Source organism: Sycon ciliatum, chromosome 8 (genome assembly GCF_964019385.1).
Source record: "Sycon ciliatum chromosome 8, ocSycCili1.1, whole genome shotgun sequence".
In the NCBI taxonomy this organism is placed as follows: domain Eukaryota; kingdom Metazoa; phylum Porifera; class Calcarea; order Leucosolenida; family Sycettidae; genus Sycon; species Sycon ciliatum.
In genome coordinates this window covers 16,161,634-16,187,818 of record NC_088650.1, presented here as the reverse complement: position 1 = coordinate 16,187,818, position 26,185 = coordinate 16,161,634, and the positions used below count along the sequence as shown (strand labels likewise).

Genomic DNA, 26,185 nt, shown 5'->3' with positions numbered 1-26,185 from the left:
TCCCTGAGTTGGTTTGCAAATGTAGAGGTACGGTGGTGTCTGCGCCACTCGGCAGGTAGTGTATTAAAGAAAATTGCGGCACGATTAGAAAAAGAATTTACTCCATCAGCGGTGACCAGGTACCTGGTGTACGCAGGAGCACGTGACCGCTTGTTCAACCATGTTCGATTGGGAATAAAGGAGGAATGCTGCATCGCAGCCTTTTCGGACCAAAACCAGTGGACTCAGCGTCCAAAAGACTACAACATATGGGCCAATCGCGGTCATCCGTGCTTTTATAAGAACGAAATGGCGCTTTTAGTGACATTTTGCATACAAATCCCCATCTCGTAGGGCGCAGTCACCCAGTTTCGGTGGAAGTGCGCGAGTTCGATTGGGATTCAAGTAGGAAGGGAGCGTCTCAGCTTTCTCGGACCAAGACCATTCAACTCAGCACCCCGAAGACTACAACTGGTGAAATTTTGATTTTTGCCTTAACTTCCCCTTTAAGATGCACGTTATTTCCGACGTGACGCGAAAGTTCAGCTCGCGTTATTTGCTCACACGTCGAAAAATCAACGCGAGCCTGGTGACCTGCTGCTCACGTCGAAATTTGGAGTTTTACGCCAAATTTGACGTGAAATTGCGCGTCACGTCGGAAATAACGTGCATCTTAACCTCTCTAATAATTATTATTATCATCAGTCACAAATCGCGCGTGGAGGTGATGATGCCATCATTTTTGCGCCATTTTTCTCACTCAATTATTTGGACCTAGATTCTACGGACGACTAAAAGCGAAGCCGGTTTAGACCTCACTCTTTGATTTTATCGATTCCAGAAAAGCCAAAGAGGAGAACGAAAAGAAATCAGTTTTCCCTGGAAGGAGCGCTTTCTTACGTTCGCAGAGCGGCAATACACTCACCCATTGTCAAAGTGATAAGTAACGAGTTACGTGAGCCAAAAAAAGCCATGCGGCAAACAAAAGCCATTCCGGAAAAGTAAGTTGAGACAGTGAGTAGTGTCTTTAGTCGTACTCGATGAAACTTTCCGTCGAGCGTTGACTGTGTCGACTGTGTCGACTGCAAGACGTTCTCTCGTCCGTGTTGTTCCTCTCGTTTGTGCTTTGCAGGGTGTTTGTGTGCGGCAATGGCGGGGAGCATTGTGGTTTCGGTCACTGCCGTCGTGCTAGTACTGACAGTGCACGTGGCTGCAGCGCAGAGCACGGAACGTAAGTAACGACACTGACATGACATGAGACTTGCCGCCGGCCCCGACAGGTAGCAATTAGCCGACGGAAAAAGCAGCAGACTTGGTTTTATTTCATGCCTGCCTGGTTTGTTTGTGGGTACTGGAGAGAAGCGGAATTATCTGAATTTTTGGTCGTGTTCTTTGTATGGTTCTGCCCATTTCAATGCTTCTCCAGCAGAAAATGAATCTTCAGCTGCGGCCACACATGGCCAGGATATCCCTACCTGGAAAGCCTGTGAAGCTGCTGTCAGTAAGAATACTAAGAAACGAACAAAGTGGATGTTGTACGGTAAAAGTACAGTTCTGGCCAGAGAAATCCAACACATGAATAGTACTTAGTAGCAACGCGCTCGAGTGAGCAGAGTGGTGCTTGTAATGCCAGGGCAGTGTAGCCCTCGGCAGTAGTGTACATGACATTCGCGATGTTGGATTTCCCTGGCCAGGAGAGTAGATCTACTAAGTGCACGATTTGTAGATCTGCAAGATTGATTCCAAGTACAATCGTGGCCAAAGAAATCCTCTCAATGAGCCGAAAGCAGGGTCAAAGCTCATGCGCCCCCTGCGGCCCTCGGGTGGGTTTTGGACCGTGCGTGATGTAATTGAAATGGAAGCGCAGAGCTACATGTACTTATGATTTGCCGGTCGGATTTCTTTGGCCACGACTGTATACTACATGTGTGTGATCACCTGTGGATTGTAGCAAAGAGTAAAAATTAAATTCCCATGCATGTGCAGCTCTGTATGCCCGTACTATGTTACTATGGGTGCGCGGATGGTGATAACTCACATCACGTGGTATTGTGTTCACACTATACATGTACGTACCCAACCTGTTACAGCGAGCAATGGAGTAGTGAATATAGCACTACCTGTCAGAAACCAACTCGGCCTACTCTATGCGAGTCATCAGCATTGCCTTGGCTGATATCCAGCCTGGGCACATGCTGGCCTAGGGTGTAGATGTACGTAGCACGACACGGAACGTACTTTGAACAGCTGGTATGAGTTTTTAGAGTGGCCTGCTCTTGGGAGCTAATAACGTTTTTATTCTTGCATGCTTGCCAATCATACCGGTTTTCCCAGTATTACACCGGGAAACTATGGTCACTACCGGCGTACCGGGGATTTTTTACTTTGATCTCATGGCCAGCAATCGCATGTCACCACGTACATTCAAAATCAACATAATTTTGCGAATCGACCTTTTTTCAGGATCACTTTTCAACGAGGACGAAGCAAAGTCGGCCGAACGAAGCCTAGAGGAAGAAAATCACCCTCTCCACTTCACCATCACGATACTGACATAGATACGAGATGAAACAACTAAAAAATCCACAAGAAAACTGTACGGCCATCATCGCGCTGACTTTGGTCTGACTTTGGTCTGAGAATTTCTATCACGATCAAAAATGTACGAGGAGCACTCAAAAATAAGCCACAGACGTACCTTTATCGCTCTCTACTCCTTTTTCAAGGCACAAAAGTCGACTCTCCACTTTCAAACCAGGAACCAGACATACCAGTGGTCCTTTTCAGCTGCTCCACGAGCGCAGGAAATGTTCACCAAGGGGCGCAGAGCAGCATCCATTCCAGAAAAAGAGCTAAAATACGAGTGAGACTGCATGACTGAGTACAGTGAGTACATGTATGAGTACATGCAGAAAATAGTCAATTTCAGCGTTTCTGCTCCAAACAGCAACTAGCTTCGACTAGAAACAAAGATTACACCAAAGGATCAAACAACAACCATTTTCTGCAGTTTTTTTGCAGATGGCTTCCTTGTGCTTGGCCCAGCACGCCAAAAATCACACCTCGGAGGAGTACAAAAATTACAACTCTCAGATGTCCTCGATTGCTGGCCATGAAAAACTACCGGTATTGGCACTGAACCATGAGTGTTCATAAAAAGGTTGTTTTGTGGTGTGACAAGGGCACATGCTGCCCTGAATTTCACAGAATCACACATGTAGGGGCGATCTGACAATAAAGAAACTCAGTGTTTGGTCCCCAATGTTATGAGCAATGGGTTAGAAATTAGTAAAAAGTAAGAAAAAATTGCCAAAACAATTGCGGAAAATACACAAAAAATAATCAAAAATTGCCCCAAAAAAGAGAAAATGGCCGAAATTGGCGAAAACCAGGAGAATAAGGGAAATGAGAAACAAATTAAGGGAAACTGGGTGTGTGACTAAGGGATTTGCTTTGGCTGGGTTGGCAAGTATGCTCTTGATTGTAGGTATGTCAGTGTAGGGGTCAATTTACACAGCGGAACTGGCTGCTGCCAGGAAACGGGGCACGAGATCCCGAGACCACGCCAGGGGATTGGAAAAGCGAAAACGGTTCAAACGGCAAGATCGAGAGTGGTGAGACGTCACATCGCGTCGGAAACCGTTTTTGAGCATCTTTCTGCATGTTCTGCTGTTGTGACCATTGGGTGTGTACATTACCTCCATGGAAAACATTTTGTGACATGACTTGGTATGAATCGACACGCTACCCCCCCCCCCCCCCCACACACACACCCGACCACCACCACCACCACTGCTTTCATGTCTACGCAAGCTACCATCAACGTTCAGCTGGAAGAGGCCATCTACAGTCAAACCTGGTTAGGACGAACTTCAAGGGACTGAACACATTTGTTTGTCTTATCGGGAGTTCTTCTTATCCAGATCTGACAAAGAATCGATATGCATATCAGATGGATTGTATTTACGTGAAGGTGCATGCTGTGGTACATGGGAAGCATGTTATTCTTAGCATAAGCCAGAAACAGGTAAGTACAATGACAAAGTGCAATGAATTACGACTGTGTCGAAAGTTCGTACAACGCACTGATTATTTTGTTAAAACACGCTTGAAAACAATTTGCACGGTACGTACATTATGTCCTCGACTATTGAAAAAAAAGAAGAAAAAAGGCAGCCAGCGCACGCACACGATCGTGGACCGAAAGTTCGTACTACATGTACATGACCACACTGACTTTGTTCAAATCACACTTGAAAATAATTCGTCTTCGCGAAAGTTCGCTGTACAGAAGTTCGTCGTAAACGTATAATTTTGACTTGAATTGATGCCTGGCCAACCATAGGATTGGCCTTAGTTCGTACTAATGGAAAGTTCGCCTTATCAGTGTTCGTCCTAACGAGGTTTGACTGTCCTAATAATAACAGATACATCAGTTGGGAATCTTCTGCACTGACATTCACCACCACCATTGCACTCTTTGGCCGACCACATACATACACTCACTCACTTGCCCACAAAGGCAACAAGAGGTTCCTTCCAGCATTGGAGTTTTATTCCCTGAACTATGACTAGAAGCACCGTACTCGGCTTCGAAGCCAGCAGATTATGAGCATTGGGCATGCTGATAAATTGATGCTCACGTACGTGTGTTCATTAGGGTGGTGGTGGGGTCAGGAACTTGAGACTGTTGCAACACATCACTGACTCCTCATCATTGTTGGCTATTAGTTCGGGCACTCTCGGGAAGCCTTCACAGTTCAACGAATTTGACCAGGGAAGGCCCAGCTTAGCCAGAAGGTAGACGCATCTGAAAATGGAAATCCAAATGGTGGAAAGAGGATATCTGAGCTACTCCACTTTATAAAGAACCTTTAACATGTGTACAGTAAATCCTGCTTTCGATGACGTTGTTCAGATTCCTCATGCATGGAAAGACCTGTGTACAGCTACTACAGTCCTAGGTCAATAGTGGCCATTGGCTTTTCCCTCCCCTGGCCATTATTAAACAGACTGGATCCCTCTACCAGGGAATTTTGGTGCGGTCAAAATAGTTCTTAGCTCAGTTCCGGCCCCGCAGTGACCCTTCAGGATAGCATACCGGTACCTCCACATGCCTGCTGATGCTGGTGCTGCGTCTTACATCGCTTGCGGAGCAGGAGCTTCTTCGGTGTCGTCAGGATGTGGAATTTTTCTGTGATACATAGGTTGCATTTCTTCGACTCGCATCTGTACGACGGGTTCTTCTCCCACACCTTCCATGTGATATAGTCAACAGCTTTCCTTCGCTCTTCAGCTCCCGTATGTGTTTGGCGAGCTCAGTGTTGTTTTTGTACTTTTCACGAAGCATGGAGGCGAGGTGATTGCCGTGCCGGGCTTTGAAGGATGTCTCTGAGAGACAGATGTAGACCTTGCTGGTAGACTCGGCGGTGGCCTCGTATACTATTTCCTTGGTTTGGCACTCCCGTGCAGCAGGCAGGACGCCTTGACTCTCCATTTGCATGCTTTGGTTAGCTCGGGCTCTCGCAGGTTACTCTTATTGTGGCTGCTAATCACTGGTGTCATGTTGGGCATGCAGCTGTAGCTCACTTTCAGGGTGTTGCGGTTAAAAATCTGCCGGAGCTTGGATGTGTTCTTCGGGAAGTGCCTAGAGACGAGGCTCAGGAACCTACTTCCAGAGATGTTTGCACTGACGTTCTTGGAGTAGGGGAGAGGTTGAGCCATATAACCTTCCGGCTGCTGTTCTTCCTGCCACTGGTGTTCGGTAATTGGACTCGTTTACCCACTGTTTACAGAAATATGCGAAGAAATTGTCTCTGGTAATTGATTCCACTGTACTTGCCTCCACTGTATGTTATTATAGTGGCCATGAATTCCAGAAAAAGAATTTAAATGTACTTATATTATAATACACGCCTGCCTCATAGAAACGAATGAAAAGCGAACTCCTGTTGGTAAAAGTAGGTTTTCCTCTTATTTCAGGACATAAACGCGGATGTATAAGTGTGGCTTTACCAGGCCACAAAAGTAGGGACGAATTCATTACACGATAGCAAGATTTTGGCATTTACAGCTTGCGCTCATGATGCCTCAAACCTGAAATTGCTTATCATTTCCTGAAGCTATTATTTGAATGGCACACCTTTCGAAGCTACTTTCTGGTCCTAATAATGAAAAAACTGGTATTGTGAACTTGATTCCGCTTCATTTGAGGAGAATTTATTGAAAAGTCCCGATAAACAAGAAAATTGGTCCAAAAGTCACACCCCGTCACTTACTGTGCCTTATGACTCGCGCCATTCGCCGTTGAACGACGCAACGACTGCAGCATGTTGTGTCGTACGAATCGTGCAAGATTTTACAGCTCACCCCCAGCCTTCCCGACGGGCCCTTACATCCCGTAGCGTCAGCGTTGCGTCAAATGTGAACTAGGCTTAACCTGTCCTTTTCCCTCGTACCGAAAATTTGAGCAACTAAAGTTTCTGAAGGTAGAGTGCCTTCCTGCCAAAACTCGACCTCACGTGAATGATTTGTATTAGCAGCATCATGCATGTGGTTGTTTTGCAGCTGTGTAACTGGTCTCAGCAGTTCCACATTTCAGTGGGAGTGGAACTTGTGATGCCGATGAGTCATGCAATGAAGGCTTCGATCCACGGACTAGGGCATAATTTAACTTGCGTGATATTGGTTATGATGTCACGAACCCCAGTTTCGTATATCAAATTCCTTGAGCAACTGAAAGACTACCTGCCATGGGTGCCTGTTTTTTTGTTTTGTTTTCTACCTCAGAAACCAACATGCGCATGGAAGTTTTACCAGGAATAGGCTGGGACAACTTGAACAACAGGAACATGGGTGTGATCTCCGACTTCACCTATGAGAAATGCCAGGTGACTGGTGATCTGCGCTACCTGATTCCCGACCAGGTCATCGCTACGCCCCTGAAGAAAAGCAAGGCAAGTGATGTACATTGTACAGCGCTCCTCAATGAAATCCAGTCGCGTCACTCAAGTTTGCGCCTTGCATTATTTCGCAGCCCATGCAGTGTTCGCAGGTCTAGGGCTGCACTACACCCGGCGTGTACTTGAGTGACATGACTGGATCTAATTGAACAACACTGGAGTTGTTCTTGGTGTGATGTTTCTGGCATTGGAGGAGAATTTGTTTTACTGCATCTCCTGCATAGAGCATAGAACTGTAGCAGAGAGAGCAAGATAATATTTTCTAGACTATGACAGGAAATGGCTGTTGTCAAACATGTGGTTTCTGAATTCGAGAGAGATTTGCCTTGACAATACTTACCACCCTTGTTTCAGTATTTTCCTTTGTGAGCAATGTCAACATCATGGCGCATATGACCTTGTCTGAGCTAGTGTGGCCATGCGTAGGGCGTTGGGAATATGCACTGGATACATATGTAAGGTTTTTGCTTTTTCAGGTGATGAATAGTCACGTGACACATGGGTATCTCTCCCCCTTTTTTTTTTACAGGTGATGGAGTATGCGCAGTCTTTCTCAAAATTTACCGACTACAAGAGCACACTGTCGCAGTCGATGAGTCTGGACACCACATATAACCAGGTTTCTGGGTCACTCTCTCAGGATTACTACGACAACAAGATCAACCAGGTTAGAGTACATGCAATTCATGTGTTCATTCTAAGCTCTGAAGAAAGGAAAATGTTTGTGCAGTTAGTTTTTTTTTAATTTAATTAAAAGTTTATGTAGAGTATAGTGACCTCACGCAAGGTATTACATGCCGAAGACTGGCCAGCGGTTGATTCTCCAGAATACAAGTCTTGGAATGTGTACTAGAGCCGACAGCAATGGAATGCGGCTGCAGGATAAATCTGCTATCCATACATTCCTCGATGCGGAGGATCACTATACTTGTTTTCTCTGTCATCATGAACATGAACTTGCGTTCAGTCGAGTATACCTGTGATGGAAAAAGACTTCAGCATTTCCTTAGTCTTTCCCTAATCGAATCAGCATCCTTATTTTGGTACGTTGTATTGGCTTTTGTAATTGAGTCCTGCAATCTCACAGGGGAAAGTACAAAAACAGCTGCTGGAAAAGTGCTCAATACAATAGTTGTAGAAACATTACACATAGAGCGATGCTCAGTATGTCGCCACACAGCCTTCACACCCACACAAGATGGAAAAAGCAACTCGGGATTAGTTGGAAGTTGAGCTTCATGACTTTGGAAAATTTCGGGGAACTGATTACTTGCAGCTGCCTGAAGACGGCGAAAAAAGACAGCGAAAAGCATAAAATTTGAGTGGCAACTACAATCTATTATTTATTTATTCCCGTAGCTATGCAGAAGACGTTACTTCAGTAACGTCTGGCGCTAGCCAGGGTCCACACAGCTTTAATTTGGTGTTTGTGTGTTTGTTTGTGTCACGCCTGGCGCTATCCGTATCTGACGGCAAAAAAGCATAGGATGTTATAAATTTTTCAATTCTCCTATTTTTTCAGGCATATCCTGGGATTCGAACCCGCACTATCGCCCTACATGCATTCCCCCATACACTTCGCATTCATACCCATTCTTCCAAGTTGCTTCACGTTATTAAGGACGTTTAGCAATGCGAAAATTCGAACTTTTGGTGGTAGTGATATTTCGCGAAAATCAATTTCGAAAAAGAAAACTTGTGAGGTTTAGCAATGCGAAATGACTTTTTCTCGAAGTTATTTGAATCTTATAGTACCGTACCGTATATGCAGGTCAGTCTCAAGCAGGGGGCTGTAAAATTACTACTCCCTGTAGTCAAATGCGTACCGAGAAAAGAGAAAGTTACTTTCGCAAATCACTGCAACTTCGCGTCCAAGTTGTCGAAGTTTCGAGCTTTTTTCCTGTACTCATTCCCAGACTCGAATTTTCTTTCGAACTTTCGCGTTGCTAAACGTCCTTATTATCTTGCGTTTGAAAGCCCTATTTGAATATTGCGGGCAGCTGTATGTGGCCAGCTGTGTTTGATGGTACGGTACGGTACGGGAGACGGTGTCGTATTACCCTCGATCGTACCTGTCCCGTACCTATCCCCTACCGTACCGTGCCATCAAAGACGGCTGGCCACAATGCATATTCAAATAGGGCTTTCAAATGCAATATCAGTGTTACCAACCGCCCGTATTTGTCCGTATTTTTACGGAAATACAGCCATTTGTCCGCAGCACGGAAATGATCCAGATTCTCCCGGAAAATCCAAAAAAATCGGTAGCACCAAGAACGGCAGATTCGGTAGTATACAGAGTAGAATCTGGTCCCTGGATCTACGTAACTCTCCAGAGTGCGCCGCGACTTTATCAGATCTGGGACGCGTCGATCGACGGCGCAATCCGTGATACCAAGAGTACATAACCCCCCGGGGGGTTATGTACTCTTGGTGATACACGTTTGACATTTTCATGATTATTTTTTGTTTTGTTTCCTCGTGATACGCAGGTCGATTTTCACAACAAGTAAGTTAGTTGACTGTTAACATCAGTTGAGCGGTTCACTTCACTTTCAATGTTGGATTTCATTTGACGATTATCATAATTATAGTGACTATGGCGGATTCTGACCCGGATTCTGCTTCTGACCCTCGGCCGCTTGTGGGGGCGAAGAAGAAACCGAAGTCCCTTGCCCAATTCAAGGCGACATGGGTGTTGCCACCTGGAATTGCTGCAAGTAAGAAGAAGGGCATTCACTTTGCTTTCTGTAAATACTGCAACATCGATTTTAGCGTCTCCCATGGTGGATTCAACGATGTCACGAGGCACGTGGATAATCAAACCCACAAAAAGAATGCTCGAGTAGTAGCTGGCAATACCAGTTTGGAATCGTTTGGCCCGGTTGTTCGAGACAGCTTGGCGACGAAAGTAATTACTGCTGAGATTGCCGTGTCTCTAGGTGGTCTTAGAATAAGTATTACGAATATGTTATGCTGGAAATCATTCTGCCCTTGCGGCAATTCATCAAAAACTCGAACGAAAATGACCGAAAAAATGTGGAACATTTGGATGAGGGGATACCAAAAAAAAAATGGTTGGAGTACGCAACAGAGCAAAATATTCCGCAAAATGAGATCTGGTTGCACGCTTTTCAGGTAGAAGCAGTTGGTAACACTGCAATATCACAATGTGAAACAACTTGGAAGAATGGGTATGTATGCGAAGTGTATGGGGGAATGCATGCAGGGCGCGCGATAGTGCGGGTTCGAATCCCAGATTATGTCTAAAAAAAAAGGATTTTTTTAAAGAATTTATAACATCCCTATGCTTTTTTTTTGTCTAGGTCATCACGGCAAAAAAGCATAGCGTAGGGCCCTGAGCTTCCAAGCTCTCTCGTTAATTTCTACACCTTGTGGCATGTCACGACAGCCAATAGAATTCATGAGAGGGTGAGACCAACCACGGAAGAAGAGAAAGAAAAAAAGAAGAGAAAAGCACGTACACAAAAGGGGTAGGGATTAGCAAGTTACAAAGCAATGGGATGCCCAGCGAGCTATGCAGCGGAAGTGGTGACTGTTTTCTGTAATCCCAAATGTCGTATGCATTTCAGTTACATTTATTTTTCACGGATCGCTCGAGACTCAGCTAGACTGAGATGTTACCATCCGTAGGAACGCCACCAGCCTGAAAATATCAAAGATGCAGTTACATACAATATTTTATTCCAACAATGACGGCAGCAGCGGCGGCGGCAGTACTGCTGCTGCAGTTGTTGGTGATGATGGTAATGATGATGTTTCTATTACTGCTGGGGTCAACCACCTTATCTTACCTTATTGTTTACGCCATAAACCTCGTTTGGCATAATGTGATATGTACAGCACTAGCCTTTTTTTGACTTGCCGTGCGCTGAAAATGTTCAACAATCTTATCTAATCTGTGCTGAAGGTCAAGACGAAAAGTTCCACCACGCGGTGTGAGATCCGGCACGAGTTGTACAAATTGGAGGTGCAGCCGGATGCTCCTCTCTCGCCGCCACTGAAGAATCGCCTGATGATCATCGGTGGCTTGGTCCACAGCAATCAGTTTGAGGCTGCCAGGTTCGAGATCGATCTGATAATTCGAGACTTTGGAACACACATTGTGCGCTCTGTCACAGCTGGCGGAGTGTTTATGCAGGAGACACAGGTGAGGAATAATGCTTATTGAGCTAAACTCACCCAAACATTCCATGCACTTTACTTATTTAGTGATACAGGCATTCCTCAAGATGAGAGAACAGGACATTTTAGGAGTTACAGCTGCTAGTAAATGCTATCTTCTTTGCCAGGAGTCCACCAGGGATTATGTTATATTCCATGAGAATCCCAGAATAAGACTCCCGCATGATCTACTTTTATCAGTCTCGTACGAATGTAATGAGATGTTCTACACCAGCAACAAGCCCCCGCAATTTTCATGAATGCTTGTTTTCACAGCTGCGCCTAGCTAAACATTAAGTTCAGCGTCTGACACCTTGTGTGAAAGCAGTATCTTGTCTGCTATTGACTGTGTGCGATCGGTCGCTGACTGGGTATCCTATCGGAATTATGGCAGTGAGGTGTGGTGGTTGCGGGCAATTGCAAGGGCAGGGGCAAACACATATTTTGCCCGTGAATATCCTGTGATCTTGCATCGTCAACAATGCACAAAATGATAGAGACTGAGAAAGAGGGGGAGGGAAATGGAGGGGAGGGTGCGGGGGAGAAAGGGAAGGAGAGAAGATTTTTTACACCATGTTATCAAGAAATGGGCCATATATACTCTGGCTGTCATTGCGCTGCCTTTTGCGGGCGTAGAGCACTTGTGTAGTGGAGCGCCCTACAGCCAGTGCATGAATACACTTTGGAGTTAGCTGACTGGGACATATTTGTGCTAACCGTGCCTACATTGCATACATGTGTTTGCAGGTATCAAAACTGCTTGACAAGAAATCAAGCAGTGAAGGCTTCGCACTTGGCTTGGAGTTAGCTGCTTCGGACAAGTTCTCCAAATCCGCTGATCTAAAATTTAAGATCGTCATTGATACAGATCAATCTGAGTCCTTCACCAACAAAACATCACAGTCCACGACAAAGTAAGCTCTCTAGCAGGTGCATGCGTAGCTGTACTGACTACATCATCCACTGCCTTCTGATAACTGTTATGCACTCTGTGGGCAACTCAAGTTGTCTGTGAAATCAGTTGAAGGGCACATGTCTCTTTACTCGCAGATTTGTGCAAACATTTTCTTGCACGAAAACAATAATTATCTTCCAGGGTCATGATATGTGATCTTGTCTAAGGTATCAATGTGTATGTTTGCACCTACTTGACAAGTTCATGCACATTATCGCTGCAGGACGCATGGAGGGCCATCGTATAAGCCGGGGATGAGTGCTGACGCCTGGGAAAAGGGGCTCGCGACAAACCTTGTAGCCGTGGACCGCAGCGGCGACCCGTTGGAGTTTGCCATCACCGAGTTTGCTCTGCCTGAGCTTCCAGCACCCACCGTCCGAACGGTAAGCCTAACGATTTGTAGCCGATGGAAACTAGAGACCTGGTCGGTGCATTTCACCATCAGGATTATAGCAGTGCCATAGTAGCTTCTGCTGTTTCTGTGTGTATAAATTTTTTAATTTACTTCCTCCGTATACAAAAACTTCGTGACTTTTTTTAAAAGCTGCGCACAGCTCTGGAATTTTTCCATTTGACACGGAATAACACTCATGGCATTGTCTAACCTGTTTACAAGCTATATACAAAGAAAAAAGCACAGACGAATGAGATTGAGTTTTTTCAGAGTCTTCGTCGCCCATGTCATTGTCACCTGACGACGCTGACTCCGCATTGCCAACAGTCGCTGCTTCCGCACGCATTTCGTTCAGATTCTTGTCACCTGCAGTGATGATCCGACTCTGGACTTTTGGCTACGTCCTCTTCATCTCTAGAGCTGTGTACGAATCTGTGTCGATTATATTCAGTTGTTCCAACCCACGACCTCCATTCTGCCGTGAAACGAGTCGTACAAGCACATCCACACGCTTCGCATTTTCTCGCCAGGATAATCCTCCCAAGCATTCTACAATGGCTTCGAGGAGGTCCCTGCGATTCCCCTTGGCGACAAAGGAGACGTCTGACTGGAGAGAGGCGAAGAAAGCCAGGCCATCGACATTCTAATCCTGAGTCTGCACTGGTTGCACGACGACTGAAATGTTTCATATTGCCGTGCGAGCGAAACAAATCTATGTTCTCACGCTGCGTAGATCTATGGGGCCGCGCACCGCAAGTACGAGCCTGGCCAGTTTCAGGGCAGCGAGTGCCGCGTGACTCCGTGTTCTAGCCACGAGCTACACTTCGTCACTGTGTCAGTTTCGAGCAAGTAAGTGTTAGTTTTTTTCATTTGACTCTTGAGTTTCTGTCGGCAACGTCCTCACACGCATGGCGTCCGTGGAAAATCTGTTCGGGATCAACCAAACTAACCTCGACATGTACGTGGGTTGTCGATGACAGCCTTTGGCGCCGTTCGTCGAGCAGGTTCTTGCTCAAAAACACCATTCAAAAAAAGTCACGAAGTTTTTGTATACGGAGGAAGTATATTATATATCTCGGAAGATGAGCCTACTCTTTGTTCTGGCTGCTTGTAGAACCTGGCGCTGTTTTTAAGAATTTTCCTGGTTTTCTTGGGGACTGAAAGGAAAATCTTCAAACTGAGACTACGCACGAGTACTTCGATGTAGTGCTATATTGGTTAATCCAGGTTAAAACAAGAGTTGTCTAATGACTAAAGAAAAGGGGTATTGTCAACTGACAATCGCTCTATTCAGTTGCTATTCACACTCGGCCCATGCGCTGGATAAAAAAACTTCCTTATTCCCGTAGCTATGCAAAAGACGTTACTTTAGTAACATATGGCGCTAGCCAGGGTCCACACAGCTTTAATTCCGTGTTTGTTTGTTTGTGCCATCGACATGCCTGGCGCTATCTCGTACCTGTCCCGTACCGTACCATCAAAGACAGCTGGCCACAAACAGTTGGCCACAATATTCAAATAGGGCTTTCAAATGCAAGATCCTAACGTGAAGCAACTTGGAAGAATGAGTATGTATGCGAAGTGTATCGGGGATGCATGCAGGGCGATAGTGCGGGTTCGAATCTCAGGTTATGTCTTGATAAACAAAACAGGAGAAATAAAAAATTTATGACATCCCTATGGTTTTTTTTGCCTCGGTCATCAAGGTGGTAGACGGTGTCGTATTACTCTCGAATGCAAAGAGAAAGCTTGATGTAGCCAATCAATGGAAAGAAAAAAAATTCCATCAGTTCTAATAACATGCATGATGAGCTAGCTAGGCAAAAACGCATAGCGTAGGGCCCTGAGCTTCCTAGCTCTCTCGTTTGTGATGTCGAAAAAAATTATGACGTTTCGGGCCAGTCGCCCATCGTCTAATGATTGCTTAGTCAAGAAACTTTGAGTTACAACATATTCCACTTGGATCTTCTCTTTCATGATGTGAAAAACTGTGCATTGAGCACTTTTCAGGCAGTAAGCCAAACCTTTCTATGTAGTTCATAGATGCTTTAAGCGAAGGGTTTGTGATCGTCTGTCGATGGGACCTACAGTATGTGTGACATCAGTGTGTGCACTTGCGGCACAGGGTCACACGCTACTTCCCATACACAATGGAGCAATTATTTGTATCGTGTTATGTGTTCTGTTCAGATTCAAGAGTACTTGGGCCATGCCACACAAGCCTATGTGAAGTATAACACTCATCCTGGCTGCCTCGATGTATCATCTGTTAACTTCAACTTTGGGGTAAGGAAAGTATACTACGTCTCTTTTGGAAGAAGTTGGGACTTAAGGCCACAGGTCAGGCAAATTTCTGAAATTTGGCCATGTCCGGTGATTTGGTCGTTGCCGACATTGACTCTTAAATACCTACTTGGTCCGCGTCAGCAATATTGTCGCTTATCTTTCGACAATTTGAACTTAGACTTTGCACATGAACGCGTGCTCTTGAAGTGATAAAACTTGGTACGATGGACGGTAAGGTATAGAATGACAACTAGCTGCGAGGAATTTATTGTCCAAGGAAGGGTTCCTACTTTTTTCGGTCCTCCTCGTCGCTGCTCTCGTCGCTGGCGACAAATATTTTTGCTCGGGATCGACTCTCTTGCTTTTGCAAGCTCATCTCTCTTCCTCTCCGCTGCCTGGCTATTTTCTAAAGAGAAGTCGATCGTGACGGTCGCCTTCTCTATAGGACTTCGCGTGGGCAGCACGACAGCCTGTATGGTTCAAATCAGACGCCGTTCTTTGCAAGATTTTATTTTGAACGACGACGACGCGTACAGTACTTGCAAATCTCCACGATGCGCTGGATACTTCGAGCGTTGAGCTGGAGGTAAGGGAGCTGCGATCTCAGCTTGATGAGCGATCCCTGAGGTGAGCGATCTCGGCCGTTCAGCAAAATGGAGCTGATTCCGAGTAGCCGATTACTTTCTTGTGGCTTGCGCTGCTCTTGCCTGCACAGCGTAAAAAGATAATCTATTTTGATGCGGCGCTGTATCAATCAGAATCGCCCACCTGTCGTTCTTGAAATCCACTCGAACTCTAGCTAGACCTTTCAGGTACTAGCAAACTAACTTGCTAACCAAAATTGGGATGAAATGGGCTGCCAAGTAAGCATTGGCAACATATAAACAAAGCTGAAAGATAAGCGACAATATCGCCGACGCGGACCAAGTAGTTGGCAGCCCTGTAACATAAGTGAAAGCATTATTATGATTTTCTTGTGTGCCCTTTTTGTAAGTGCATCTAACAGAGAATCTTGACCTGCATTTCACTTAATCAAGTTCATGATTCATTCGTTACCTTTTTGGTGTTTTCTACCAGGCTAACGTGGCTGATGATTCGCTATGCAAGTCATCAGCCACGGGCGAAAGTTACAAGTTTGGTGGAGTGTATCAAACTTGCACTGCTTTCAACGATACTAACAACAATGTTTGCAAAGGCCTACAGCAGAACAATCCATCTTCAGGTATGCATTAGAGGTCGTCCACATTTATATTATAAATATTGTTTTAGAGAAGGTATTGGTTCATTTGGTGGTGGGGGGTTGACAGTCAATTAATTCTTCACAGTCATTTTCCATTTTCCATTCCCTCGATCTATAAATAGAATAATTGCCGGATTTGAAGAATGAGCCGCAGAGTAGTGTGAATAGCAGTGTTACTTCAGATTAAGTTGTAGACTCATCCATACTGGCGTTGACCCTGAAACCGCAGGAAGCATTCATCAACATTCTTTAAAGAATGTCAGGCATTTGAAATGGTATATCCATTGATTTGAGGGAAAGGTTCAAATGGGAAAATTTGAAATGGAAATCATACTAGACTAACTTTCCATTTGTCTTTCTTTACCAATCTGTGCAGGAGGCTTGCAGTGTCCCCCTGACTATGACCAAATCAAGCTTTTCTCAGGTGAACGAAACTTCAACTGGCACACGAATGTTTGCTCCTACAAAAGCTACAAGTGTGGGAGTGTATTCCACCGTCGTACTTGTTCCAGAAAGGTACTTGTACATGTATATGCTAGGCAGTGGATCAATCACAAAACTAATATGGTGTGTGCGCGTATGTGTGTATGCGTGTGTGCATGCGTGCGGTGTGTGTGTGTGTGTGTGTGTGTGTGTGCGTGCCAGGGGGGGGGGGGTTCTGGTGTGTTTGTGGGGTGTAGGGGTGTCCTGATGGTGTGTGTGTGTGTGGGGGGGGGGGGGGAGTTCTGGTGTGTTTGTAGGCTGTAGGGGTGTCCTGATGGTGTGTGTGTGTGTGTGGGGGGGGGGCTTCTTGTGTACTGGTGTACTGGTGTCAAGTGAATTTTATATCAGTTTCGTGTAAATTTCCGGGTGATGTACTTTGTCCACTCAACTTCCTGCTGCCCATAAACCATCTGACTCGTGAAATTTTACGCTACTGCTGTGAAGTAGAGCTAGAGGGCCACAAGACACAACATTTTTGAACCGTGTTTTTACATTCCATTCGGAAAACACGTTCCTTGTGAGAAACTGCTGAATTCAACATCAAAATTCCGTTTACCCCCCCCCCCCCCCCCAAAGAAAACAACATTTTTTCAACTGCCACTCAATCCACTCCTGAGACTGCAGCTATCTGGTACTAGTACATGTGATCTGGGTACATGTAGTACACTAGTCCCTATGGGACGTACTGCAGAGACCACGATAGACATCTTCTCAATAGCTAGTCTCTCTCTCTCCATCTCTCTCTTTCTCCACCTCTCTCTCTCTCTCTCTCTGTCGGTCTGTCTGTCTGTCTTTTGTCAATTTGCTCTTCTGCACTTTGGAATTATTATTTCAATTTTTCAATTTTTTTTCCTGCACCTCGTAGCATGTCAAGACAGCCAATTGAATTGAGGAGAGGGATTCGTCCTCTTAAGTAATGAGCACGTATCCTTGCATGGCACTCTGTTCGTGTTTAGGTTTGCCACACCGTATTCTCCACGGCCAGGGCAGAGTACGATGCCTTCTGGTGTGCAGAACTGGTCAACATGACCGAAGATAAGGGGTATGCGTTTGGCGGCCTGTTCACCAACACGATGTCAAACCTGGTCACCGGCAGTAAATCATGCCCCGACTTGTTTTACCCACTGAAGATTGGCTCTCAAGTAAGGGTGTGCGTTAGCGAGGACCACAGTCGGCAAACAGCACATCAAGTTCAATTCGGAGGTATGTTCGATATCCTGCAGAAAGCTCAATTTCTATTATTCGGCCATCTTTGGTCAGATTGAAGAGACCCTCAGCAGAATGTCTGACTACTCTAGGCTTGTCTAGGCAGTCCGATGTGCACTGTCGGTAATGCCATGGACGTGCATTATAATAATTAAAATTGTGCCTATTCTTCAACACTGCAAGAGAAAAGTACACTTCACTGGATCCCCGTGATCCCTAGTTCATCAGCTGTAGGTGGTTCAGAACATCCATAGGCCAAGGTAAACTAAAGTGGAACTCGCCCAGTGCTTAGCCTGATTTGACATACCCTTGACATGTGTGGACATTGTTTGAGATAGTACCTCCGATGCAAAGTGCACTCTCCTGCCCCCCACCCCCATGCAGGTACAAGACGGTCCAGAGTCTGCTATAGAGCCGGGTCGGCCGGGGCCGGTTGGAGGGTACTTGGACCCGTTTGGAAAACGAACACTGGGTCACCTGTGACCCTGTTGGGAATACACACCAGGGAGTCCTATTATGTACAGCAGGGAGTACTATTATGTACAGCAGGGAGTCCTATTATGCACAGCAGGGAGTACTATTATGTACAGCAGGGAGTACTATTATGTACAGCAGGGAGTACTATTATGTACAGCAGGGAGTACTATTATGTACAGGTCCTTGATGCACATGTAAATGCAGTAGCCACACTTACTTGAAGTTGAACGGACTTGGCTCTGACCCGACTGGAAGAGTTGTGCCAGGTTCACGTGTACCCGGTTGGCTTGAAATCCTAGCGCAGACACTGAAGACCATGTCTGATCAGAGTTCCACTGTAGGACACAGAGAAGATCATGAGCAGCTACACGTATGTCCAGCCTGTCTCTGTTTCTACTGCTGAGCACATACTGCACGGCCATTGACACAATACTGAACAGGGTGATGTTCATCTGTACATGTACGGCTGCAGGTTTCTTCAGCTGCTCAACTGGGAATCCCCTAGCCCTGGTGGATCTGAATGAGCCGAAGCGGCTGGACAAGGTGGGCAGTGTGTGTGTGTGTGTGTGTGTGTGTGTGTGTGTGTGTGTGTGCATGTGTGTGCATATGTGTGCATGTGCATGTGTGTGTCTGTGCATGTGTGTGTCTGTGCATGTGTGAGTGTGTCCGTGTGTATGTATGTCCCATATAGTGCAGCATTATGTGAAGTCGATTTTGAGAGATTACAGGTTCAATTCCCGACGATTATCATCCGGGTCGAACACATTCTTCTGCTCTTTCCAAGTCTCCTCCTAACCTTTCAATATTTCTCCAGGGTGGTTACCAACTGACAGTGCATGCCGGAGTATGTTGTGTGATGTGCGTACCGTAGTGACGCATATAAAGGCACATGCGCTTAAGAGTGAGTTTTGCGTTATTTGCTATTTTTGCGGGTCGTTTTGTCTCACACATAGGCGCATGCGCTTGAGTTGCTAGTGTACCGGTACCTTGCATAATAATGCACATAGTGCAATACCGCAATGCACATTGAACTATGTGAACATAGTGTTTTTGTGGTGTCTGCGTGTCGCGGGATGGACTCCATTTAGGTTCACTTATAAGGCCATGCGCTTATTTGTGAGGGTGCGCTTATGCGCGTAACTCCGGTATGGGAAAAAAGAAAAACAAAGAACGAAGACGTAGTAGTGGTGGTGGTGAGGACGGTGGTGATGATGATGGTTGTGGTGGTGGCGGCGGTGGCTCTCGTGATATTGATGGTAATGGAGGATCCAGCCCACATCTCTTGAGTACACCACCACCACCACCACCACCACCACAAGTTGGGAGCCTAGAGTGTGACGTGGGGCTTCCATGTTGATTATCTTGTGTTTGTGAATAGAATTTTTTATGGTGGAGACTAGCACATGAGTACATTGTTCACAATTCTCTGCTCGCTTTGCATAGCTTGGATTTAATCTCCTGACAGGCGAGGATGTCTGGCCGCACCAGTGTCCACACGGATACGCTCAGCGCCTGGCTGAGGTGAGCAACGGCTGCGAGATCTACTACTGCATCAAGCAGAGCGGTCATCATGCGCCCTACGAACGGATTCTGATCAACCGGCCTCCGTACGGTAGATCCTACCCGATGCCTAGCGCAGGAGAGATTGACACTGCCTCCATAGTCGGTCCCGGCGGCGAAACCTGGAGGAAGAATTTAACGACGGGAGCATGGAAAAAGGTGAGACCTGTTGCATGTTTAGATGCACAATATACCACTATTGTTGGTGCGAGATGCAATGACATTTCAGGATATTACACCTTTCAAAGAGTATGGCATTGATATTTTCTCTACCTCCTTCCAGCCCGGTTTGCTAAATCATGTTAAAAGTGTTAATGGGGAAAGCACCTGTTACAAAAGTATTTTCCTTAACATAGAGTGTATTTCTGTGCGCAAAAAGTTGCTTGTTTGTGCTTCCTTCAGTGCAATTGTTTCCACTCACCGTTACTGAATATTCGTTTGAATTTGGCATGTTTGCTTCATGCAGGAGAATACATACGAAGAAATGGTTGCCCTCCAGTAAGTATAATGTATTGTAGCCCGTCTGTGTGTGTGTGTGTGTGTGTGTGTGTGTGTGTGTGTGTGCGTATGTGTGTGCGTGTGTATGTGTGTGTGCATGTGTGTGTGTGTGTGTGTGTGTGTGTGTGTGTGTGCGTATGCATGTGTGCATGTGTGTGCATGTGCGTGTGCGCGCATGTGTATGTGTGTGCGCATGTATGCATGTGTGCGCGTGTATACAGCATGTGTGCATGTGTGTGTGTGTGTGTGCATGCATGTGTGTGTACATGTGTATGTGTATACCGTTGTATGTAAGTGTGTGTGTGTGTGTGTGTGCGTGTGTGTGTGCGTGTGTGTGTGCATGTGCATGTGTGTGAGCTTGCATGTGTGCATGTGTGTGTGTGTGTGTGTATGTGTGTGTGTGTGTGTGCATGCATGTGTGCATGTGTATGTGTGTTACGGTGTGGATGTATGTATATGTGTGCATGTGTGTGTGTGTGTGTGTGTGTGTGCATGTGTGCATGTACGTGTGTATATAATTATGTGTGTGTGTTCATGCGTGCATGTGTCTGTGTGTGTGTGTGTGTGCCTGTGTGTGCCTGTGTGTTACGGTGTGTGTGTGTGTGTGTGTGTGTGTGTGTGTGTGTGTGTGTGTGTGCATGTGTCTGAATGTGTATGTGCGTGTATGTGTTTTGTGTGTGTGTGTGCATGTGTACATGTGTGTGTGTGTATGTGTGCATGTGTGTATGTGTGTGTGTGTGTGTGTGTGTGTGTGCGTGTGCCTGTGTGTTACGGTGTGTGTGTGCATGTGTCTGAATGTGTATGTGTGTGCACGTGTGTGTGTGCGTGTGTGTGTGCCTGTGTGTTTGTGTGTGTGTGTGTGTGTGTGTGTGTGTGTGTGTGTGTGTGTGTGTGCATGTGTCTGAATGTGTATGTGCGTGTATGTGTTTTGTGTGCGTGCATGGGGGGTTAATGGCCGTTTGGTTCACTGACCAATTGAGTCGAAAAGACTCGTGCAATTGCTCTCCCCTCACTGCCTTCCCGGTGGGGATCATCCCGTGACCCACTTCTTGTAGTACGTCATGGTATGTACAGTCAACTTTGCTTATAACGAACGACACTCGGCGGGGCAACAAACAGGTGTCCTTATTCGCGAAGTGTCGTTATACTCGAAATCTCATTATATGTATTACAATGGGATGGGATTTTGCTCTGGGCATGGAAATTCTGTCGCAATTCCCGAATTGTCGTTATATCCGCAGTCGTTATTAGCCAAGTTGACTGTAATTGGCTTTGTGCAGCATGTACATGGCGTGAGTGCTGGTGTGCGTTGTGCGTCCTGCGTGCGTGCGTGTGTGTGTACGTGTGTGTGCGCGTGCTTGCATGTGTGTGTTTGTGTGTATTGTGGGCGAGCGTGTTTACACGTGTACATGCAATAATGATTTCCCTGCATTACCTGTTTGTGATGATGCGCGCAACGTGTTCACTGGTTTGGTTGTGTTTGCTTTGATTTCTTGTTCTTTGTGTTGTTCTTGGTCTTACAGGGACTCCGAAGCCACTGGTTGGGCAGTAGGAACTTTAACCCTGATATCTGTGGTTGTTATCCTGATCATTGTCCTGAGCATCGTCCTTTACAAGTACAGAATAGCCACCAGAAACCAGGCCCACAGTCACGACTCACCATGACCATCAGATTCTCTAGATAATGAACAAGAAATATTTATCGCCTCTGTTTAAAATGCAAGCAATGTATATCTAGACACGGCAAATTGTCTTCACCGACCTACTGGCTTCACTTCACAGGGTAATATCATTATTTGCCCGCTCATGCTGTGCCTCAAGTTCTACTTGCTACTAGTCGATTTCCAAGACTCTTAGCTCATTAGTTCAGTAGGTTCATCATGGAACCTGTCTTGTGTTTTACACTGCAACTGGCCCAATGTTGGAGAGAGAGCAGGAAAGAAATAATTTGCTCTGAGCAGGAACTGTGCACATTATTTACAATAAACCATTCCTTTTTCTTTCTATTTTTGAGCAGCCTACAGATCCATATAGACCATGAAATTCTTCTGAGCTGACTATATCCTCATCATACAGAATGGAAAAGTGAATTCTCCTGTTGTCGAGGTTCTCGTTTCTGGAGTTTTTTCTTTTATTATTATTTTGGTCCAAGAGGGATGGATAACACATTGCATTGAGTGCGGCAGGCCAGAGAAATCCAAACTCACGAATAAATCCGCCGGGTGCTACGCAGTAGTTCTGCACTGGAACGCGGCGCAACCTTTATTCATGAGGTTGGATTCCTCTCGTCAGAACTGTACTTGGAAAGTCGGGCACCGTGATTTGCAGCACTATTTTAGCATAGGGATTGCAAACATGTTGAATATAAATAATTACAGTGCTAAAAATACGCGTTGGTTCATAAAAGAATGAACTGCGCCGACATTCCCCGCCAAATGGGTACTCACTACTCGGAAGTGAGAGTAATGTGGATGCAGCTAGCAAGGTTTCGCCCCCTTACCACTTTCATCGCTAGGTCCCGCTTCTTCCACCGTGGTATCTAAAGCATGCGGGGGTCTGACACAAGGGTATCTTCCTAAGCTGTTTATGTTTCTCAGCACAATTATCGTATAGCAAGTGGTAATGAGAACGCGCAAACAATTGGACCAGTATGACAATGATTAAAACTACTGTGAACTACATACTAGTAAGCAGTAAGCAGTAGTTTGGGTTTGCCTCGCAAAGTTAGGCTAGTAAAATCGGGATAAGGGTCCATGATGGAGTCACCAAGATAAAAAGATTTCGCACCCCAAGCTTATAGTTTTTCAGTGAAATTCGGCGACAGGGTCGGCGGCGAAAATGTGACTTCGTCGAAATGTACTCGCCGAATGTGTTAGACGGCGAAAAATCAAGCTGTGAAACAGCACAGTCGCGAAATGTCATTCGATGAATTGACGACTTCAAAATGTCTCGCTACGAAATGTCACGCGCCTGACTGACCGGATACCGACTTATCCAAAAATTGCAAAGCTTTTCGCCGATTTTGGGGAGTTCCTTTGAGAATCGGTTTCTGGTCAGTTAGGCACGTGACAGAGAGGAAGAAACGAGACTGTTTATTGGAGATGCAAAAATGAGGCGAGCTGTCCTACAGAGGCTACATGAAGACAAAAATAGCCCCGGGGCTACTGGGGAAGTGGTGAGCTGTGGCGAGCTTACCATCTTCCGCAGCTCTGAAGCGAACAGGGCGTAGAGCCCGAAATGCAGCCGACTATGTTCCGCCCACACCAGCTACTTGGGCGCATGGGTGCTGGTACTGGATATATACTTCCAAAGCACATGTACATGAAACATACGGCGGAGAGGCATTCCTAATGTGTCAAGGTATTTTTTGATATTCTGAAGGCCAGCATAACATTTTCATTATGTATTTCGGCACCAGGTGTGCAAGAGACAAGAATTCGGCGAAATGCTCTGTAGTCGAGAAAAACTCTCTCCTAATTGGTAATCGCCTAAACAGCAATTCGGCGAAGTGTGCCTGTCGAGAATTGTTCTAGCTTCGACGCGGTTTTCGACCAGTCGACGGCAATGAAATGTCACTCACCGAAACGGTTTTCGGCGTACTGACCTAGAACCGTCTCGTGATTGGCGAATTTTTCGGCCAGCCGATTTGGAGATTTTACTAATAAAGATCTTCCCGTAAAGGCTAATGTTTGTTTGAGAGGTCAAAGGACACGAGTCACACGACCTCAACGCACTAGTGCAAGTACTGATGCTTGCAGCAACATCATTCGTTCCCGGCTAAACTCACATTGCAACAATATTATATTTTGATAGATTTTTGGCGATTCTCAAAGGGACCCTCCATAATCGGCGAAAAGCTCAGCAATTTTTTCGATAAGTCTCGCTTTCGGCGAATTTTTCGGCCGGTCGATTTGGGGACAGCCTAGTCTCATCAACTCTCACTCACTGTTTGAGGAATTCTAAAAGAATGCCAGGGCAATGCATGAAAAATTAGGTTCAGGTATACCCGAATTGTATGTTAGTTTACACTCAGATTGTGTTACGATTTGGGCCCGAACTGACAAAGACTGATGGGACATAAATAAAGAAGAAAAAACCAGCCGAGCAAGTTTCTGCCACGGAGTATTATACTTTATAGTGCTCCGCTGCCAGCTAAAAACAGGCTGAAAATGTACATGTACTATGGAAACACTACACCACGTAATGTGAGCTTTTGCTATCGGCGAACCCCATAGAAAAGGTATTACGAGTTGCACACTCTTGGGAGCTTATTCTTTTGGTATAATTATAATACACCCTGCTCACCGAACACCACACTTCCACATTGAATTTTACAGACAATCTCGATGCACATTCCAGTGGAGAATAGCCATGACGTAACATGACGTACAACCAACAAGACTAGTTACTTTACCAGGAAAAGAATCTTACTTTGTTAGAAATCAGTTTCCATGCGCGTCTTCCTGCTTCATGTTCAGTGACCATCGGCATCGATTGTGCCGGCTAGCAGCGGCAGTATGCCAGCAGGTTTTCCGCAACAGAGGCTGGGGACAGTATAGTACGGAGTAGTGAGGACCCACAGACTCAGTACACATCGTAGATATGACCAGGTATTCAAAGTCAAGACCGACCGGATATCAACTCCTCAGTACGGCATGCTTGTCTCTCATCCGGGATATCTCCGACAAGTCGAAGACAGAGCGGCATTATGGTCATGGCAGTGACCTGTTGCCAGCTGCGAGCCTACACAGGCTACAGCGGTACCTGCCAGTAATTTCCAGGGTGAAAAGGAAGGGTTGCCTGCTAGCTCTTCCACTACACGGGCGGAACTTGAACTTCAAATCGCTAGAGATGGTGTCTTTGGAGAAAAAAACTAGCGCAAACTTTTATACAAGCCTTGGTCGGAAGCGCATCACTGCCGATTCAAGTAAAGACGTACAACGCAACGTTACATGGAGAATAAAAATGAACGCCTAAGTGCATTGTTGTGAATGAACGCTCCTGTTGTGGACCATACAGTTCTTGTTCACCTGGCATGGCACTATGCTATGCCTTGGGGCGTGAGACCAGCCGGCGCAAGCCGCAAATGTTCACGCCCAGCGCGAACATTTGCACTGGATTTGATAATTATAGTTTTCACGCTTTCGTTCACACCGATGAACCGGTCACCATGGTCACGAATCACGATCACATAATTGTATCACCTGGGTGCGACGAAATGCCATAGAATCGAACATCAGGCCAGCAGTAACACTGCGATAGAGAGATAAAAGATGCACACGACCGTCGACCGGAACGTGAAAGCGTGTGTTTGCGCCCTCATGTCCAGGAATCACACAGGTTGAACACCGAACCATGAACACTCGGTGGTAAGAAAAACCGAGTATGGATGTGTGAGCAAGCGAACCACCAAGACTAGTAACGTACATGTACATGTAGTAATGACAATTCAGGAAATGCTGTACAGCAGTAGCCAGGGAGTCGTGTACTCACTGGCAGAAACCCTTTCCCAAAGATCATGAAGATGCTCGCCACTTTTTTCGCAACTTTCGCAACTTTCTTCATTTTCGCGAACTATTTCGCAACTTTTCCGGAACCTTGGCCCCATGGTATCTCCGGTATCCCCGGTATGGGGTCAAAATATGAAGTTACGTAGATCTACCACATGTCGGACAAATGCATACTCTCTCATTTCTCGCCTGCCTTCACAGGCTTCAGACTAATTTTTCATAGAAACGATAGATCAACGGCAGTAACGATAATGTGCATTCCCTTTTCCTTGCACTGGAATGAAGTAGGGTACATGCAACAGGCTACTGACACTGTTTAAAGTGGTGGTTCACAGCAGGAAAGGGTGTACGAGTTGCTGTTGCTGCGCTTCTGCTATTTCTGCTCCTTTTTTGGTGGTTGTGCACAAGAACTCTCCAATTTTCAGTTGCGATATTAGCAACTTTTAGGCG

The 26,185-nt window shown here is 45.8% G+C and overlaps 1 protein-coding gene across 1 annotated transcript; it reads left to right on the top strand.

The window, feature by feature from the left end:
• Positions 1–1,043: 1,043 nt before the first annotated feature.
• Positions 1,044–22,163, top strand: LOC135823592 (macrophage-expressed gene 1 protein-like). The gene is made up of 15 exons (XM_065336437.1): positions 1,044–1,210; positions 1,406–1,480; positions 6,769–6,935; positions 7,471–7,608; positions 10,873–11,112; positions 11,874–12,040; positions 12,305–12,464; positions 14,666–14,761; positions 15,839–15,983; positions 16,378–16,517; positions 17,441–17,687; positions 18,640–18,710; positions 19,611–19,886; positions 20,194–20,225; positions 21,749–22,163. Exons 1-15 carry the CDS (start codon positions 1,129–1,131, stop codon positions 21,888–21,890), a joined length of 2,178 nt encoding a protein of 725 aa, XP_065192509.1. The 5' UTR covers positions 1,044–1,128; the 3' UTR covers positions 21,891–22,163.
• The last annotated feature ends 4,022 nt before the right edge of the window (positions 22,164–26,185 follow it).

Coding starts and splice junctions, on each gene's coding strand:
- LOC135823592 (XM_065336437.1), top strand. CDS start 1,129: ATGGCGGGGAGCATTGTGGTTTCGGTCACTGCCGTCGTGCTAGTACTG. Junction 15,984..16,377: donor GCAGAACAATCCATCTTCAG/GTATGCATTAGA, acceptor CAATCTGTGCAG/GAGGCTTGCAGTGTCCCCCT. Junction 16,518..17,440: donor GTCGTACTTGTTCCAGAAAG/GTACTTGTACAT, acceptor GTTCGTGTTTAG/GTTTGCCACACCGTATTCTC.